At 44.2% G+C, this 18394-nt stretch overlaps 1 protein-coding gene across 4 annotated transcripts in view; it reads right to left on the reverse strand.

Moving 5' to 3' along the window:
- Ntm (neurotrimin) overlaps positions 1–16735 on the reverse strand; it is a 420481-nt gene extending 403746 nt beyond the window's left edge. For 2 of the 4 annotated variants that reach the window (XM_036192027.1, XM_036192026.1), the window contains exon 1: positions 15603–16734. In XM_036192027.1, coding sequence (XP_036047920.1) covers positions 15603–15769 — 167 coding nt within the window. In that variant the 5' untranslated portion in view covers positions 15770–16734. Of the gene's footprint in view, positions 1–15602 lie in introns of all 4 variants that reach the window. The other 2 variants (XM_036192025.1, XM_036192028.1) reach the window with 2 other exon arrangements.
- Between the last annotated feature and the right edge of the window lie 1659 nt (positions 16736–18394).

Raw genomic sequence — 18394 nt, forward strand, 5'->3', positions numbered from 1 at the left:
TTATTAGAAGACACTAACTAGACCCTCATGGCTAGAGACGGTGAGGGGAGTCGTCAATACAGCCTGCCACAGAACAATACTGTGATAGCCAGGACTGTATCTTCAGGGTGGCTATTAACACAGAACATAGAAATAACGCAGGGCTGCGACATCTGTTTATGTGGGATTGTTATTTATTTCTCATTTCCTAGAACTCAGGCTCTGATTTCCATGCTCCTGAATTTCCATGTGGTAAGAGTTCTGACATGTACATAAGACCTCCAAACCCTTCTTTTTAAAATAAAATGCATTTAAATGATATATAACAACATATAAATTATATTTGCTAATAAAAAACCATGTAATAAATCAATATGTGAACAGACTATATAATTTTAAATCAGGATTAGAATATCTATTTCCTTGCCTACCATCTCTTTATAGTGAAAAGATTTTAAATTCTTTCTTTTAGAATCATCCTACCCTGTAATGTCATAGTCCAGCCTTGATCCCACTAGGCAGGCAACCTGTGATCCTTCTGTCTCAGCCTTCTAAGTAGCTAGGATTCCAAGCCCATGCTACCAGCCCAGCCTAGAACTTCTGATTTCTGTCTAACTGCTGCCTCTGTGGTCATCGTCAGTTTATGGCTCTTGTCCCCAATTCTCTGCTCAGCTTTGATAAGGTCATTATGCTTCCAAGTTACTCAATCTCGCATGCTGCTCTGTGGACTTTCAAGGCTCTTGCCCACCATGTAGACGTCTCCCCAACTTGCAAGTCTGTTATCCACCCCAGGTGATTTGTACCCTTATTAATATTTTGCTTTCTGTCAACTCTTTACTCCCACATGATGTGTTTGTTTGATAAGTAGAGTTGTACATGCTCAGGGTACATATGAGTTGCTCCTGGTCATTACAGGGAGGCTACCCTTTTGCCAGGCACTTAAGTGAGTGTCTTCATAAATCTATTGGAAGGATACTTGTTTCAAATTCTCTGTGCCTAATGCTTACTTGGGAAAGTTGTCTTTTTCCAATGCACACAGCAGCAATCCTGATCTCTCTTGTCAGGAAGACTTTCTCTGATATCTGAAATGGTTACATAAGGTATAAAATAGGAACCACAGAGGACAAAGCTTATGATGGAGGTACCTGGATGCATTCTACAGGGTTACATCAATCCTGTACTGTAAGCAGAGAGCTATGCAGCCTGTGGAGCTACAGAAATTGGACCTTAAAATCCTAAAATAAGATGAGATATTGAGTTGCAGTTTCCATATTTCCTCTTTGCTTTGAAGCTCTCCCACCATGACCTCAACTTATGCCCTCCCACCATGACCTCAACTTATGCCCTTCCTCCATGACTTTACCTTGTGCCCTCCTACCATGACCTCACCTTATGTCTTCCCACAATGACCTCACCTTATGTCTTCCTACCATGACCTCACCATATGCCCTCCCAACATGACCTCACCTTATGTCTTCCTACCATGACCTCACCATATGCCCTCCCACCATGGCCTTGCCTTTCACCCTCCCCTTGCACACATTTTCTTTCTCCTCTGCACAGATTCCCACGTGAGTAGCCCAAACCCAGCACCAAGATTCTCTTCTGCAGTCTGACTCCTAACAGTGGTTTTGTCTCCTTTCTCATCAATATTTGTGAAAATGAGCCTACAGACCATCCATCAGTCTCTTTGAGGGGTGTCAGTGATAACACCAAGAGCTAGAATACCTTCAGCGCAAAGGGTTACTCTAACTAAGAAACTCCAGCCACTAATGAGCCATTTGTCATCTGAGAGGCATTTCCACTAATTGCAGTATCTCAGTTATAGCCATCATGGATATGTGTTAATTTGCTTCAAGGTAAAACTTTTCTTTGTCACTGGTTTTCACGGACTAGCAGAGTAAAGGAGACATTTTACTTGGTTCAGAGATATAAAAGAGTCAAAGAATTGAAAATCAAACATTTGAGGCTTCAGTTTGAAAAGGCCATGGTTCTGGCTTTCAGACACATAAAAAAAAAATCACCAAAAGGTTTGCTGAAAAAAATTCACAAGTTCATAAGCTTGAAATAAAAATACACATATATCTAAACCATTAAAATGAAAAATATGGATTTCATAGGAACTGTTGATTACTGAATAAGATAAAGATACTTATGGCAACAAATAATCTCTATAGTTCAGACCCAAAAGAATCCCATTGTTCCCTTGAGTAGTGATCTAGTGAGGTTCTGGGTCAGCTGCTAGGGTGGGGCAGGAACCCTCTTCTGTGCAGGTGTTCAGAGACTTTTCTAATGGAGCAGCTGCCACAGAGGATGCAGTTGTCAAGGTAATTTGGGGCATTAGCAGCCAGATGGCATCAGGAGAAAGAGCGCAATGTATTTCACAGGGGAGGGTCTGATGACCCATCCACTCATAGCTTATTGCTTACATTCCTTTGGGTAGAACTGTGATGTGATCATCCTAAGAAAGACCAGGAAATACAGTCATGGACTGCGTCAATGAACAAGTTATATTTTAGACACTATAGTCTTTTTCTTTTTTCTTTTTTTTCTTTTTTTTTTTAAGCAAAGCAGTGAACCAAGCAGGATGGGACATGCCTGCCTTGCTACTCCAGCAGGAAGCTGAGGTTTGAGAGAGCTGATTTTCTTAGCAGCCTCTCATAGTGAGTTGTGACAGAGCCAAGGTCCATCCAAAGCCCAGGTCTCCTTGGCCTTGGGCCACTAGTCAGTCCAAAAGCAGTGAATTTTGCATAGATTTTCCAGAAGCTATTGCACCACCAAGATGACATATTGTTATAGAATGCAGCAGCGTCTGACCTTGCCCAGTCCTCTGTGCCCTCTGAATTCTGAAGAGAGATGGCAAGCAAGCATTTCAATGTGTCCAGAGACAGTTTGTACTGGGCACAACCCTCAGCTGTATCAATAGTTTTGGCCATATAGAGTGCCACATACTGTTTTGAGCACTTCATACTGCATTGATGGCTTAGTGTTCCTACTACTAGACCCCTTAAATGATGGTAAAGTGAGTCACAGCTCAGTGAGTTATTATCGCAGAGATCATAGACAGGAGTGGCTGAGCCAGGATTTGAACCTGGGAAAGTTTTTATGTCTAGTCCCTGCATGATCCTCTATCGTCCTGAAGCAGCGGTTACTTAAGGAAGTGGGCTTGCCAGGCAGTTGGTGCAGGTCTTTAATCCCAGTATTTGGTGGCAGAGGTAGGCAGATCTCTGAGTTTGAGGCCAGACTGGTCTACAGAGTGAGTTCGAGGACAGCCAGGGCTACACAGAGAAACCCTGTCTGGGGGTCAAGGGGAAGCAGGCTTAAACTAAAATAATGGACACTGACAGTTTTGTTGAATTCCAGGCTCACGGTTGGCCTTCCTTCTACCTGCCCCTTCCTTGCCTTCTTCTACATTGTTTGGAGGCCTCAGGCTAGAAAATAATCCTTAGTTCCTAGTGTTTATTAGATTTTCTATAAAACTCCTTGTAAAAGTGGATATTTAAAGGCCCTTTAGATTTCACACATCCTGACTTTATGAAGTGTGTCACATTGCCCACTGCCCAGGAAATTTCTTCCTCAACATCACATTCCAGTCTCTGACCTAGAAGCAAATCCAACAGCAGCACCCCCCACCCTTATTGACACAGTTTCATAACACCTGAGCCCATGCCATACGACTTTCTCCTTCCTAGCAAAAGATAAACAAAATTTTCACTGTTAATAGTCTACTATTATTCCTAATAAATGTTTCATTTACTCTACAAATATCCTTTAATATATTGTGTGTCCCAGCAGTAATTCAGTCACAATGAATGAGAGCAATAAACTCAGTGGCCTGGTGGATCTTACATTTTAGGGGAAGAGACAATAAATAAGCAACAGATAAATAAATAACAGGCCTTTCTAAGTGTTAAGGCTATGAAGAAAATTACAGTTAGGTTAGGGAACAGGAAGAGGAGGATCGGGGGAATAGCTATTTCAAATAGTGTGGCCTGGAGGATGTAGCATTGGAAAGGACACACACATTCATCCAGGCCGGTGGCCACACACTTCCACAGCAGGTCCTAACCGAGAGAGAAGACTTGATGGATCCCAGAACAAGAGAAGCTCAGTATGCTGCTGCCCTGGGGAGGTAGCAATGATGGGGGCTCCGGGTGATTAGAATGCTCTTGGCAGCACCAGAGTTGGCATTTCATTCCGAGGACAACTGGAGCAAAGCAGGGTTGGGAACAGTCATGTAACATAATTGATGTTCTTAAATGATAAGCAGGACTTCTGCCTGGGAAAGGACTCTTTAGGAAAATAAGCAGATAGGAGCTGGAGAGATGGCTCAGTGGATAAAAATCACTGGCTGCTCTTCCAAAGAACCCAGGTTGGGTTCCCAGCACCCACATGACAGCTCACAACTGTCTATAACTCCAGCTTCAGAGGATCCAATGACATATTCTGGCTTCCTTAGACACTGCATGCATGTGGTACACATATATACATTTGTGCAAAATACCCATATACATAAAATAAAAACAGATTCATCACTTAAAAAAAAAGAGAAGCAGAAATAAATATCAGAGACAGTGCTGCCAAATACTTTAGGAGGGGGGTGTTGACTTTGACCCGGGGGTTCATTCAAATGGTGAAATGTGGTCTGATTCAGAAAATCTCTTAAAAGTGAAGAGAAACCGAGTTTGCAAACCCTGCATATTAAACATAGTGTAAGACAGGAAGAAAAATAAAATATCTGCTAGATTTCTGGTCTGAGCAACGGGATGACAAATGAGCAGTTAGTGTTGACAGTTCCCTGGACTGGGACTGACTGAGAAACAGTTAGTGAAAGTTGGGGATGAGTGGAGTAGGAGCTGGTCAAGCGCATGAGAGAGGAGTAGAATCTGAACGTCACTTAAAAGGGGGCTCTCCTGGTTCAGAGTGGGACAGAGCGGTTCTGAGGGAAGGGTGTGGTCGGCATGGAAAGTGATTGGCTGTAGCAGGAAGAGGCATGGTCAATATATAGCCTTGCTGTATCTGTTTTGTCCCCACTGCAAGTTTTGAGGAAGACAAGAAAGAAACAAGCAGAAGCCACAGTGAGCATCCAAAAATCAGGTCTCATGGTCAGTAGGCCGTGGGAGGGAAACTAATCAATACGGTTGAGATAGCTTGAGGGGTGGAAATATTCCAAAATGGCTAGTTTCTACCCAAAGGGCCAGGGATGATGCGAGTATCAAAGAAAAAACTGGGGGTGAGGAATGTTTCTTGTGGCAGATAATGAAGCCCCCAAAGTAGATTGGTTTGTGGGATTATAAACAGGCATGTAATAGTCTTCAAGTTTGGGGTATAGAAGAGTACCATGGTAAGAAGCTGGAGGTGACCAATGGCTGGCACATGCTTGAGAGCTTTTGCCATAATATAACAAAAAGCAGAATTGAGTTCATTCTGGCAGTCTTTTAAGAGAGAGAAGGAATCCACTCTGTTTTCAGTCTCCTCGGCCTCCCTGGCAATTGTAATGAGAGGGGCTGGCACTATTCCTGCATAGGGACAGTAATCCCCACAGCGCTGTGAACTTCGACATCTCTTCTGTGGGCCACTATGGTCCATGTCACAGTTGAAGATGGCATGGTCTAAGCAGGCCTTTCTGTAGTTCTTTATATATGACTGTTATTATTTAACAAAAGCCTTTCTTTACGATGCTGTAGGGCTGTCATAACAGAGAAGCAAACCAAAGGGTTTCAGTTGATAAGAACTACAGGCTCACACTTCAGGAAGCTGGAAGGCTGAGACCCTGCATGTGACAAGGCTGCGCAGCTTGGAAACTCACATACAAGATTCTACCTGGTCTGTCCCCACCTTTGACTGCTAACTCTGCAGCATTCCTTATATTATTCCAAGATGTCACACCCCCCCTGTCTTTTCCATAACATGGCATTCTCCCCATGTGTCCTCTATATCTCTGTGTTACCATTTCATGAATATACTGGGTATATTGGCTCAGGGGACCACTTGAGTGTAGTATAACTTCATCTTAGTTCATTAAGCATCCCTTCATCCAATGGTTCAGAGAACCCCCAAAATCTAACGCCATGAGCACCAGCATATATATATGAAGTAGAAAACTCCATATCATGAACATATTGTCATCCAGAAAATTACTTAAAATATTCTATAAAATTACCTCCAGACTATGTACACAGGACATACATGAAATAAAAAAGAAAGTTCTGTAAAAAGAATGTTGTTGTCTCATTTCCAAGACATCTCACCATACAATTGTAAAAATTAAAATAAAAAAACATATTATTAAAAATCCAAATTTAAATATGCCTCAGGTATCTTGGATAAAGAACATTTAAGCCTGTTTCCAAATAAGATCTTACATAAGGCACAAAAAAACATTTATTTCTTTGCTCGATAGTTTGTTTTGGTGGGGAGACAGGCATAATTCTCCTTACAGCCCCATAGTATTCCTCTTTATAGTGGTCACACACAGCAACAACAGCACTCAATTAAAAATAATTCGCATATATTTCCTCTCTTACTTGTAAGTTCTAGTGGGCTACAACTGTTTTAGATTGATCTCTCCTGATGGGAAAATTGGTAAAAAGATGATTTTTCTAGGTGTGAGAGCATTTTTCCACTCATCCATTACATTGTGGTCTGTCTAAAACCCAGAGAAGAAAAGAAATTACTTTCATACAAATACATCATCTTTTGCTTCCATGGGGCCAACAAAGCTTTGTCTGAAGGTTGATTTCAGTTTTACAATTTCTAGCAGTCTGTTGGTTGATGCTGTTTTCATTAAAAATTCTATTATTTTTTTTTAAAAATCTATCATCAAGTTCTAAGATTAATTCATATGTTCATTTTACAAGACAAAGCTCACCCCAAAAGCTTTCTAAGCCAAAACATTTCACTCTGACAAGATAGAAAATTGGCCAAACACTCCAAAATAAACCCAAACAACTCAGCCATGTGAATGAATGATTTTTGACAAACAGATCATAAAAGATGGAAGCTGTGATACATAACAGCTCTTAGACTTAAACTAATTTACACCTTTTGCCACTGGCTTTAGAAGAAAGTGCTTTCTTGATCCCATTGGTGAATTCCAAGCTCAATTTTTAAATACTGGAAGTGACCCAGATTTTCCTCTGCCCTAAAGAAAATGACCAGTGCAGGTTTCTATCTCTATTTTCATCATATAAACTCTAGGCCTGCCTGCCAATGATAAGGAGATACCAAATGCAGTTAAAAGAATTCTGACACCTTTGAAGATGGACATACCGAAAGATCCCCTGTCCCATTGCATCTCACCCCATCTTACCACCCTACTGCATCATATTATCACAGAGACCAATCTTCTAAGGACAGAGGTCCACCTAGCCTGAATCTGTCCATGAATTTCTGATAACCTACTTTATGAAACATTCTATACAGCTTTGTATTGGTGGAAAATTCATCTTCAGAGCCATGAACTGTCACAACATGCTATGCAACAATCTTGTTAGGAAAAATGAAGGAATGCCTTTCTTCTCACTTCCTTTCAAAACTTTAATATCTCAAGAAATGATTGGAACCTAAGGAGAGTCATAGATCAAAGCAAAGGTGTTGGAGAATACACACACACACACACACACACACACACACACACACACACACAATTACAGATGATTATGAGTGAACAAAACAGGATTAAATGATTGATTGATTGATTGACTGATTGATTGATTGGGCTTTTCAAGACACAGGGCTTCTCTATGTAGCTTTTGGAGCCTATCCTGGAATTTACTCTGTAGACCAGATTGGCCTCGAACTCACAGAGATCCACCTGCCTCTGCCTCCCTAGTGCTGGGACTAAAGGCATGAGCCACCACCGCTCAGCAGGATTTACCTCTTTATAACCCTTTAGAAATGAATATAGTTAAATCTATCAAATGTAGTGATATGAATATTAGAACTACAATGGTTTATAACAGGAATATGATAAAATGTGTGAATGTTATGTACACCTATATGTACATATACATAAGCTTATATTCATATGTATACACATATGAAAAGATATCTGTGCATTAAATTTGTGCATTGTGGTGATCTTCTTTTTCTTCTCTGCCTGTTGACCATCAGTCCAAGAGGGCAAAGAGGCAAAAGCAGCGACAGAAAGCTTTGTAAGTGGCCCATGAGCATGAATGCAGAGAGCTCTCCGGGAGACTGCTTTTGGTGAAACAACTCAGTTTTTATTCAGAGTATAAAGGAATGTACAGGATTGAGGAGCCTGAGGACAAACCTTAATTTGCATTAAGTGTCATGCTCCTATCAGGCTTACTTAGGATGTGGCAGTAGGTCCTATACCAGGGTCCCTAGCACAAGTCTTCTTGGCAGAGATCTGTGCTAGGGGTCAAGTTAAAGATGAATCAGGTATCTGATTTATTGACAGCTTTTAGATAAGGTCAGTCCTGCAGGCCCAGGGACATTCTCCAGATAAGGTCAGATAGAGGCAGGATGTTCTGCTGTGAAGTGAAGGAGTCCCATGTTGCCAAGCTATTGAGATAATCTGCCAGGCCATAGGGAGGCTGCGACCTCTTCTAGTCAGCAAAGACCTTCCAACAGGACATTACTATTTTCACCCAACACAACACCATGGTGTGTCTAGCAATGTTCTCCTCAAACGAAGAGTTGATTTATTTTTGTCTGAAATCACACTGAGAAGATGCCAGCCCCAGGACTGCTTGGGTTCCTGACTCCAAGTTCAATGTCTTTCTAATGCACCACTCTGTCTCCTAGCACATGCCTGCTGGAGTATAAGTTATTCAGTATTTTGTGTCACAGACCTTTGTCCCCACCAGCTGTCATTCAATTAGACTTCTCTTTTATCACCTCTTTGCTCACATGAAATATCTGAAAAATGCATCCTAAACCCAATACATTTTTCATGTCATAAAAACACTGTTTTTAGACCATCTACACGTGTTTCTACATGCATACAGATAAATATGGCATTGTCTACTGTTTATATGGTCATCAATTATACAATGGAAAATCAACAACTTCCCTGTTCCTGGGGAACTGAAATTACTTTAGTGGAATGTTCAGCTCTAAAGAACAGACACATGTCAACATTAATTGGTTTTATGCTTTTTCAGTACTCCAGAAGAGATGTGAATGGTCTTGTTCCACATAGGAAGAAAGAAAGAAAGAAAGAAAGAAAGAAAGAAAGAAAGAAAGAAAGAAAGGAAGGAAGAAAGAAAGAAAGAAAGAAAGAGGAAGAGAAGGAAAGAAGATAGACATAGACCCAGGTCCTTCCCATTGGCTCTCAACCCCTTAGCATCCAGTTGCACTGACTTGTGGCATCCTTATAGAACTATGTGTGCCTAGAACTGTTTGTTGTCCCACTTTGGGGAAATGCTCAGAGATATTTGAGGAATTGTGACCTCTCTGTGAAGAGCCCAAGACTGCTGATATCTGAAGCAATGGATTAATGGTAGAACCTGAAATAAGGTTTCCTCTGAACAAGACATGTCAGCCTCATGATTCTGAGAAGGGTCCTGCTGAGACAGAATGGGTCTCTTTGTGTTCATGCCACATGCCACATAAATCCCTCACACTCCCATTACCCAAAGATCATCAAGAAAAGAGCACAAAGAAGAGCAAGAAAGTTCACTAGGTCCTTGGCAGCAGGGGGACTTGGGAAAGAAGAAAAGAGGGATAAAATGAGACCAGTTCTCTGACATAAAGAGAAAGGGCCTAAATGCCGGGCCCAGGTGCCTACCATCTGATCCTGTGAGCTGGGGGAACCTCACTTTTGTTTGTCTGTCTGTGAAATCAGAATAACAACTGTATCTCCTTTGTGATTTGGGCAAGAAAATCCTCAGCCCAAGGGTTAACAGACAGGAAACAGGCTTGTCCCATAGAGTCAGGACTGTAGTGTAATAACACATGCTTTGGTCCAAAGAAAGCAGAGTTAGGAGAGAACCAAGAATGTAGTGACAAATGTCAGCCAATTGTATCAGAAGCATACCTAGTAAGTCTGCAGAACGGTTTGATATTTAGTGGGCAAATCCACCTTCCTTTAGGCACGTGCAGCCTGGTGAGCTCACAGGCAGGGACTGGAGTTGGTGCTGGATGTCACCTTTTTCACCTTGAAGCAAAACTGATTGTCCTTGCCTTCATCCCACTTATGTGGCTGACCTTCCTGGTCTCTGTAATCCTTTCAAACTTCAAAATATTGTGTACCCCTAACAGAGCAAAGGAAAACTATTTCCATAGTGCACCACTGGTGAGGGAAGGGACACTGGAAAACTGGGTTGTCCCCCTGTACACAGTTTTGGGTTCCAATAGAACTGGCACATTCCTACTCCTTCTGTCCCATAGTTGGTTGAAGTTCTCGTGTTTCCTATTTCAGTTTCTGGCTCCTCAAAGGCCTGGCATACTCTCAGAACCTGCACAGACCCATCTGCCCATGCTCCTTGGAGCCACTGTCTACAAGCTGGACGCCTGACCAGCTCCTAAGGGATCCTGAGAGAAGTAAGCCAATGCATGCTTCCTGGATGGCATTGCTATTCGGGAGGAGTGTGCCCATAAGCAGGGATCAATAGTTCCACCATGAGACAGCTGCTGCTAGGGAACTCTAAGAATAGAAGATGGGAAGGGAGATCCTTTTCTGTCCCCTTCCTTGTCTTAAGTAGACTACATTTCTTCAAAGATTGGATGACTGGGTAATAAAGTGACTTGCTAGAGCAGGAGGTATTTGCCATAGCACAGCTATCAAATATGGAACAACCTCCCAAAACAGACCATCTGTGTAGAGCTCAGGAAGACACCAGCTCAATAAATGACACATATTTGGAACCTGTACACAGTACCTTGTTAGGAACGACACCACACACACGTGACCATGGCAACTGTGATGCTGCACCAAGGACATCCCAGGGCAAGGACAATACAAGATGGCAAGGGAAAGAGAGAGAATCAAGGGGAGAAGGGAGTGATCTTAGACACACATTTCTTCATGCATCCGCACAGCTCATGTATTGGTGACTTCCTGCATAAAGGGCACTGATGAGGGAATGTGCTGAGTAAGCCAGAGGGTGTACACCTATCCCACAGAGCTCACTGTAAGGAAGGCAGACAACACACAGGTAACTAAACAAATGAATGGAATGGATTCAGACAGAGATGAATGCTCATGAGAAAGCACCTACTGTGCTGATATTAAGACTGGTAGAAGTGGTAGGATACTAAATGGATTTGATTGCTAGCAAAGACCTCAGTGGGGGTATCTCATCAATATTTGAGCCAAAATTGAGAATAGCTATCTATGAAGGGAGCAACACAGATAGTGTTGTTCCTAGTAGTAGAGACAACCAAAAATAAGGCCTACAGGCCTACTATTGGCATAAAAACCTAAAGAAGGGCCGAGTGGTGGGGCTCATGCCCTTAATCCCAGCACCCAGGAGGCAGAGGAAGGCAGATCGCTGTGAGTTAGAGGCCAGCCTAGTCTACAGAGTGAGTTCCAGGATAGCTAGGGCTACCCAGAGAAACCTTGTCTACTAGTTCTGTCCCAACCACCACTGAAAGCCTCCCTCCACCAGAGGGCACTCTGCTCAGACCCTCCTCACTTGCCATCCTAGATCCATGTGCTAATCTTGATTGTTTTGTTCACAGGCTGGCTTTGGAGAATGGACCCAGGTCTTCTGAGAGCTAAGTCTAGGCCTCTGTGTCTTTCCCTCCACACTTCGACACCTGGCTTTGTGCCTTTCCTAAAAGAACCATGCAATAAATCTTTGTTGTTTGATCATTGTTCAGTTATGAAATAAAGTGATAGAGAAATGAGATAAAGAGTGAAGAGTAGTTTTGTTTTGTCTTCATTCATCTGTTTCGGGACCCTCTGTCACCCAGGGTGCTCATGACATTAAAAGGTATGATCTTTGCTCTCCAGAATGAGCTCAGCCCACTTAGAGAGGCAATTAAACATACAAAAGCAAAAAACATGGTAGACATTAAACACCACTGGGGAAGTAGGGATACAGAGTTCCCGATAAGTCTTGGGAAATCTCAGTATCTGAGGTGTGCTGAAACCACTCTGAACCAGCACTCTAGCTCTGTCGCTTGCTACCGGCGTGAGGTCAGATAAATGCTGCCCTTTGGGTCTGGACTCCCTCATCTGTAGAATGGGAGATAATGTCATGAATTTCAGAGACTAGGGAGGATTAATGTTACTAGGTACATTTAATTCACAGTCCATACAGTGGCTGGTCAATAAGTGATAATTCTCTTCAACCTATTAACCTCACTATTAGTAGTGCCTCCTGCTAGTCCCACTTCAAGACTTCCCAGCTATTCCACCTTAATCAAGTAAAGTTTTGCTTCTTCTTTCTTTCTTTCTTTCCTTCTTTCTTTTTTTTTTTTTTTAATTTGGTTGGAGCTGAGGACTGAACCCAGGGCCTTGTGCTTGCTAGGCAAGTGCTCTACCACTGAGCTAAATCCCCAACCCCAATGTTTTGCTTTTTGTTTTTTGTTTTCCGATTTCTGTGAGATCAGGGGCTATACCAGGGATCCAATTAGGGATTCATATGAGCTAAGCAAGCACCCTATCAACTGACTCATATCCACAGGCCCAAGTGAGGCTCATTCTTCATGCCAGTGCCTCAGTTTTCCCATCTGTAAAATGTGATGATAATAATAACTACGTAATAATTATTATTAGGATTCACCTACAATGTTAAGGGGTTGAGACATTATATACAGCACTCTGCTATTCCCTAATACATGGTGACTACTCAACAAACCGAGGCTATGTAGTTACACATTCTGTGTCATGTGATCTCACCATTCATAAAAACATCAGGGAGAGGGCAGAAACAGTGGAAAATTGCAAGTGCCTGCAACCCTGCACACATTGCCAACACCTTTGGTTCCCAATAGCTCCACAAAGATCATCAGAGATAATCAGAAAAAGTAAAATAAACTTTTAAAGTTTATTCAAAATGGAATTTGTTGCTGAAACATTTACTCTTTAGAGATCATAAAGATGATGCTGGCGAGAACAAAGCAGAATAAAAAGAAACTAGAGCAGCAAGTCCTCTGCTGGTCATGACGGGAACTGCAGTCTTGCTGCCGGGAGGATTGGGTAGCCTTCTGATTAAGCAGTTGCCTCAGCCTCCCTGCTTGTTAATAAGGAAGGAAGGAAACCAGTTCCATCCCGTGGACAATTTAAAAGAAAAAGCACAGAATCGTGAACCATGAGATGGTTGCTATTTATCAATAGATTTAGCAATTTTTCTATAAACATAATAATGCATCCTAAAATCTTTGCATGAGACTTTCCAACACAGAACAAGGAAAGGTAGGACATATGTCTAAGAAATCAGAGCTTCCATTCCCAAACTGTACCCCCAACAAGGAAGCCATTCTATGTCCGAGTGCAGTACAATGAGAAGAATGAGGAAACCCCTGAGGAAGGCATGGGTGACACACACCCAGCTTTCCTGTCACTCCTGACAGGCAACAATCCTGGCCATGACCAATGCCAGGTATCATCACATCCTGGTTCATCTAATCCTTAGGTTTTAGGGTTCCATCCAATGAGAGGACCACCCTCCTGTATGTCACAAAGACAGTCAGCCTTTTGTGGCTGACACAGCATAGCAGGCGATTGGATGGACTTCATATGCAAGGTTGGGTTGTGACCAATGCTGAGGCATACAGATGCAGCCTCACCATATCCTTGCACTTCCATGTGTATTCAAACAGACCACTGTGTGGAGAGCCTATGTGAAAATGCAAACATTGGTATCTGAAAGAGACGAAGGGGAGGGTGAAAATGAGAGCAGAGCACTCAATACACAATAAAGTACTATTAGAAAGAAGTCCCAGGTCCTGTTACCTGCTGGATGCAGCCACTCTGAAAAAGGCAGAACCTCCTGAGCCATGGGCTATGACCCTTCCTGGGATGACATCTTACGCCACTCTAATCCCCTATTTGCCTTAGATTGTGAGAGTCACTGTCAAGGCCAATTGTCTATGTACAGTCGGTACCTTTTCTCTCCTTTGAATGTGTGTGGGTGGGTGGAATCTATTTGTATCTAAAATAATCCCTATACATAGTTCCTCTGTTGTGTCCCTAGAGGTCTCCTTCCTGCAGTCAGGGTTTAGGGTCAAAGGAGCCATTGAGAGAACACTAAATTTTCTTGAATACATTGTTTAGAGGTTTTTTTTTTTTTCTATTGAGATAGTCTGAAATCAATGCATAATTACAACTCCCATGAAGTCCCTACATAAAGTTAATACCAAGTCATTTCAGAGAGGGGGCAACTGGGCAGTTTAGCTCAATCTGCATATTCACTAAAGAGTTCATTCACATATCATTTAGTAACCAGGACTTCACTGGAGCCATGGCAGTTAGGTCTCCACAGACAAAGGATCTTGGGATGTTTGCAGCCTTGCATGGTTCCTAAAATCACATGTGTTTTTGAAAATTCCCTCACAATTCAACTCTGTATTGACAGTACTCCTTCCCCAACACTTTCTATCCTGTGGCTATCATGCATGCAGGCCAATCTCAGTAAACCAATGGGACCAAGACATCTGGCACCAAAGCCAAGGTTAATTTCCCAAGAATCTCCACGTCAGAGGATGGAAATAGTATCCTGTTTCCTGTGGTCAGTTCAGTTGACCAGTTTTGAAAACTTTATTAAAACAATGAGAGGTAGGAAGGTTTCTTGGTCTCTTAAAATTTCCAGAGAGGAAAATCTCCTATTACAATCATCCAGTGTGTGGCCCTCTTGTGAGAGGCGTGGTTTTTATCAACACTGAAAATGGAGTTAGTGCTTTAATAGCACGGTAACAGGGAGACAATGTTGCCCCACTTAACACAAAAATGTAGTCAAGATTCTTCTCCTCCTTCCCAGATGTTGCAATCCAAAACCCCAGAAATCATTCCTGACCCAACACCACACTAACGACTAGGGTTTTGGGGGTGCCAAGTTTTCCACATACTGATTTGGTGGACAGAGCAAACAGTACACAATCCTCTCAGTAAATGACATTTTCCACAGGCAAATCCGAAGGCATGGTACTAGTGCTCAAAAGCCTCGTTCAGACAGAAGAACACATCTGCCTCTGCCTACCATCTCATGGAATCCAGACAGCCCAGAAAAACCTTGGTAAAAACCAGGCTCAGGAACAGAGATTTTGCAGAGTCCAGTCGCTGGTTGCAACTCCTAGTGGCACAGGTAGAGTGAGGCCATCCCCACCAAGCCATCTCCCTGCTTTGGGACTCATTAACTTCAGAGAGAAGATAATCCCTGCTGAGTCTCAGGCAAGTCCCGGGTCACCATAGCAGTCAGGCTCAGGAACAGGCAGCACTAGGACCACTGCCCTCAAAATGAGACAGCTATCCCTCACCCACAACAAACCCGACGAAGAAGCCAGGTTTGGGAAACAGATCTCCCCTGGCATTGCCCTGTGATTGCCACATTCCTTGGCAGAGCAGCCAGCTCATCCAGGAATTGTGCAGCGCAGGGAACTAGCGACCTCTCCACTAGCCCTGGCTTCCTCCAGTGCACACACCCGCACCCCTGTCCCAGTCCCCCAGCCCAAACAAATCATTATATCGTAGTATGGCAGTTCCCTACCTGAGGGTGGCGCTCTCCCCCTGCCTGACCGTCACGTTGTCCATAGCTTTGGGAAAGGTGGCATCTCCGCTGCGCACCGGCACTCCTGTGGGTACAAGGAACAGCAGCCTGAGAGACACGACCACGAGGCACTTCCAGGGCAGGAACAGGTACCCACAGACCCCCATTCTCGACAGCCACAACTTCCCAGAACTCCGGCAACAGCACGCACACGCCCCCCGGGCGAGCACAGGAAGTGGGTGGGGTAGGGAGTGAGCGCGGGGACCCAGCGATGAACTAGCGGCGACCGCGCGATGCACTGGGAGGAGGAAAGCGCGCAGACTCCTCCAAGTCTAATATTCCTCCCTCAAATCCAGCCTCAGCTTGCCAGCCTCCAAGAACCAGTTTCCAGGGCACACATCCGAGGCAGACTTTCCCCGTGCTGCCTGTGGCCAGGAAGGTGGCCAGGAAGAACCAGTGCAAAGGAGGCAAGCAGGCGCACAGGTGCCGGACTCAGGAGCTGCCTCTTTCCTGTAGCAGTTCAGGAATGGCACTTTGGACAGGAGTAAGCACTTTGGTATCCAACAGGGCTGTGGCTGGGTTGAATCCAGCTATCCAGATGTGGTCTGCGATTCCTCAGTCGAACAAGGGGAAAATTCAGCACTTTCTTAAGTTTCCGAGCAAGGCTCGCGGCCAGAAACAATCTAGAACAATAGCAGATGGAAAGTAGAGCACGCAAGAGGCGGCACGGATGGTGTGAGGAGGCTACAGATAAGCCGGCTTCCTGCAATCCGGACTCCGGAATCCTGCCGCAGAGCCTCGGTCAACTTCCTCGGAACCCAGATGCGCGCCGCAGCCTGGGCAGTCTCTGCAACGCAGCAGCGAGGTTGGAGCGGCCCGGCAGGGCGGACCGTAGCAGTTCCTCGCCTGTTCTCTGGCTCGCTGCAGAAGGCGAAGCTCAGTCGGCACCGGAGCAGCGGACGCCAAGCTCAGCGGCCGCCCCCGGCCTCCGCGCCGCCTTCCTCCCGGGAGCAGCCCCGACGCGCGCGGGCCCCGACCGCCGGGGTTGTCATGGCAGCAGCTCCATCCCTGACCGCCACTTTCTCTCGGTGCCGACTCCAAGCAATCGGCGGGCGGGTGGCAAGGACTGCGCGCTCATCCCAGCGGGTGCGGGGCGCAGGAGCCCACCTTAACCCCCGCCGCGCCGGGCCAGGGCAGGGCGGTGCAGCACCTCTGGCCACTGGTTTAACCATTTCTTGACTTAAAGAGCAAGCTCTTCGCAATTAAGAAGACAAGTTACTGTGAGGTCTTAATAAGCCCTAGACATCTTAATAAGGGTCACAAACTAACTAGGAAGAGAAGAGCCTGCAGCATGCATATGTGCACCTTTAAAATGGTCAAATTAATTCTATCAGCATTTAGAGTACAGTGTTAGGAGGATGCTTTAAATAGTCTCATTTTTATTCAACATTACACTACCCTCTGCACTCCATCCACCCCCAAAAGCTCCTTAAAACCCCATAGACTAAACACAACCATTCTAAATAGAGATTGTCCACGTAAAAAATTAATGTGGAAATTCCAGAATCAGCTTGGTAAGTGAAATGAGCAAAATCCCATTAAGATGTTGGTCAAGTTCAACACTGCCTTTCTCAACCCTACCCCAACCCCACCCCCGACACTGAGTATGCTTGCCAGTCAAAACGTACACCAGGCATGGGCCAATGTAAGCCACTGCCTGGTTTATAAGGAAGATTCTCAGGGTTCTGGGTTCACACTCTGGCATACCTGATTTCATCTCCAAGAGGTGTGGCTGTCTTTAAATCCTTGAAGCCCGAGTAAAGACTGGCTATGCCTCGGGTCCTGTGAATTCTCCCTGTCTGCTGCTGGTTCCTCTGTGCCCACATCGCGCTTCTCCCTTCACCCCAGCTCTGATAGACCATGCCTAGTCCCTGTGCAGGGACTAGAGTGGATCGGCAGAAACAGTGAGGATAACACCAATAGGCTCCCTTCTCAGGGACTTCCAGTCCTGAGCCTCTAATAATGACTTAAACTGTCCCTGGAAGTGGAGGGCAGAGGAGAGGATTCATTTCCCCGAGCTTTCCTATTGCATGTAACTGGGATACTATTTTTAAAACAAACTATGAAATAATAGTGAAAATAAAAAGCTCTTCCTCGAAGAGGAACATCCAACACCAGACACCAAAACATTACTACAAAACCATGATTAACCACAGCGGTGTGAGTACCTCGGGGCCACTGACACCATTGAGTAACACCAACCATTTCCATGTAGACAGTGTGTAAGGATCACCAAGGGCACTTCTCACACAATATCCCCTTCACACCGCTACACCTGAGGGGAAGGCAGAGGTCAGCTTTGTTAGCCAAATTCAAGGGCCACAAAGGAAGATGAGCAAGCTTGCTTTTCTATTTTTATAGTTGCCCAGACACTGCTGGGCCATGAAGTATGGAGCAGCTTTGTACCAGAGGTGTCAAAATACTTGACACCAGTTCATTACTAGGCCAATTCCCTGCTGTCTCCTCCAGTGACTTTTTCTGATATGAAAGTCTCAGGGAACTCATCCACTATTTTTGAACCCAGGGAACCTTTTGACATACAATGCCAAAAATGTTGGTTGGTGACTTGTGGCAATAACAAATGGCTTTTTTCCAAAGCCTATTTTGTCTCGTTTTCCAGTAGGAGAACATGAAAATCATAAATTAAACTATTGCATTCAGTTGAGCTGTTCGTGAGTACAGACAGAAAGCTTAAACTTCTCGTTGCTGACTAAGAGGCTTGTGAGTTTAAG

The sequence above is a fragment of the Onychomys torridus genome, chromosome 7 (genome assembly GCF_903995425.1).
Source record: "Onychomys torridus chromosome 7, mOncTor1.1, whole genome shotgun sequence".
Lineage (NCBI taxonomy): Eukaryota > Metazoa > Chordata > Mammalia > Rodentia > Cricetidae > Onychomys > Onychomys torridus.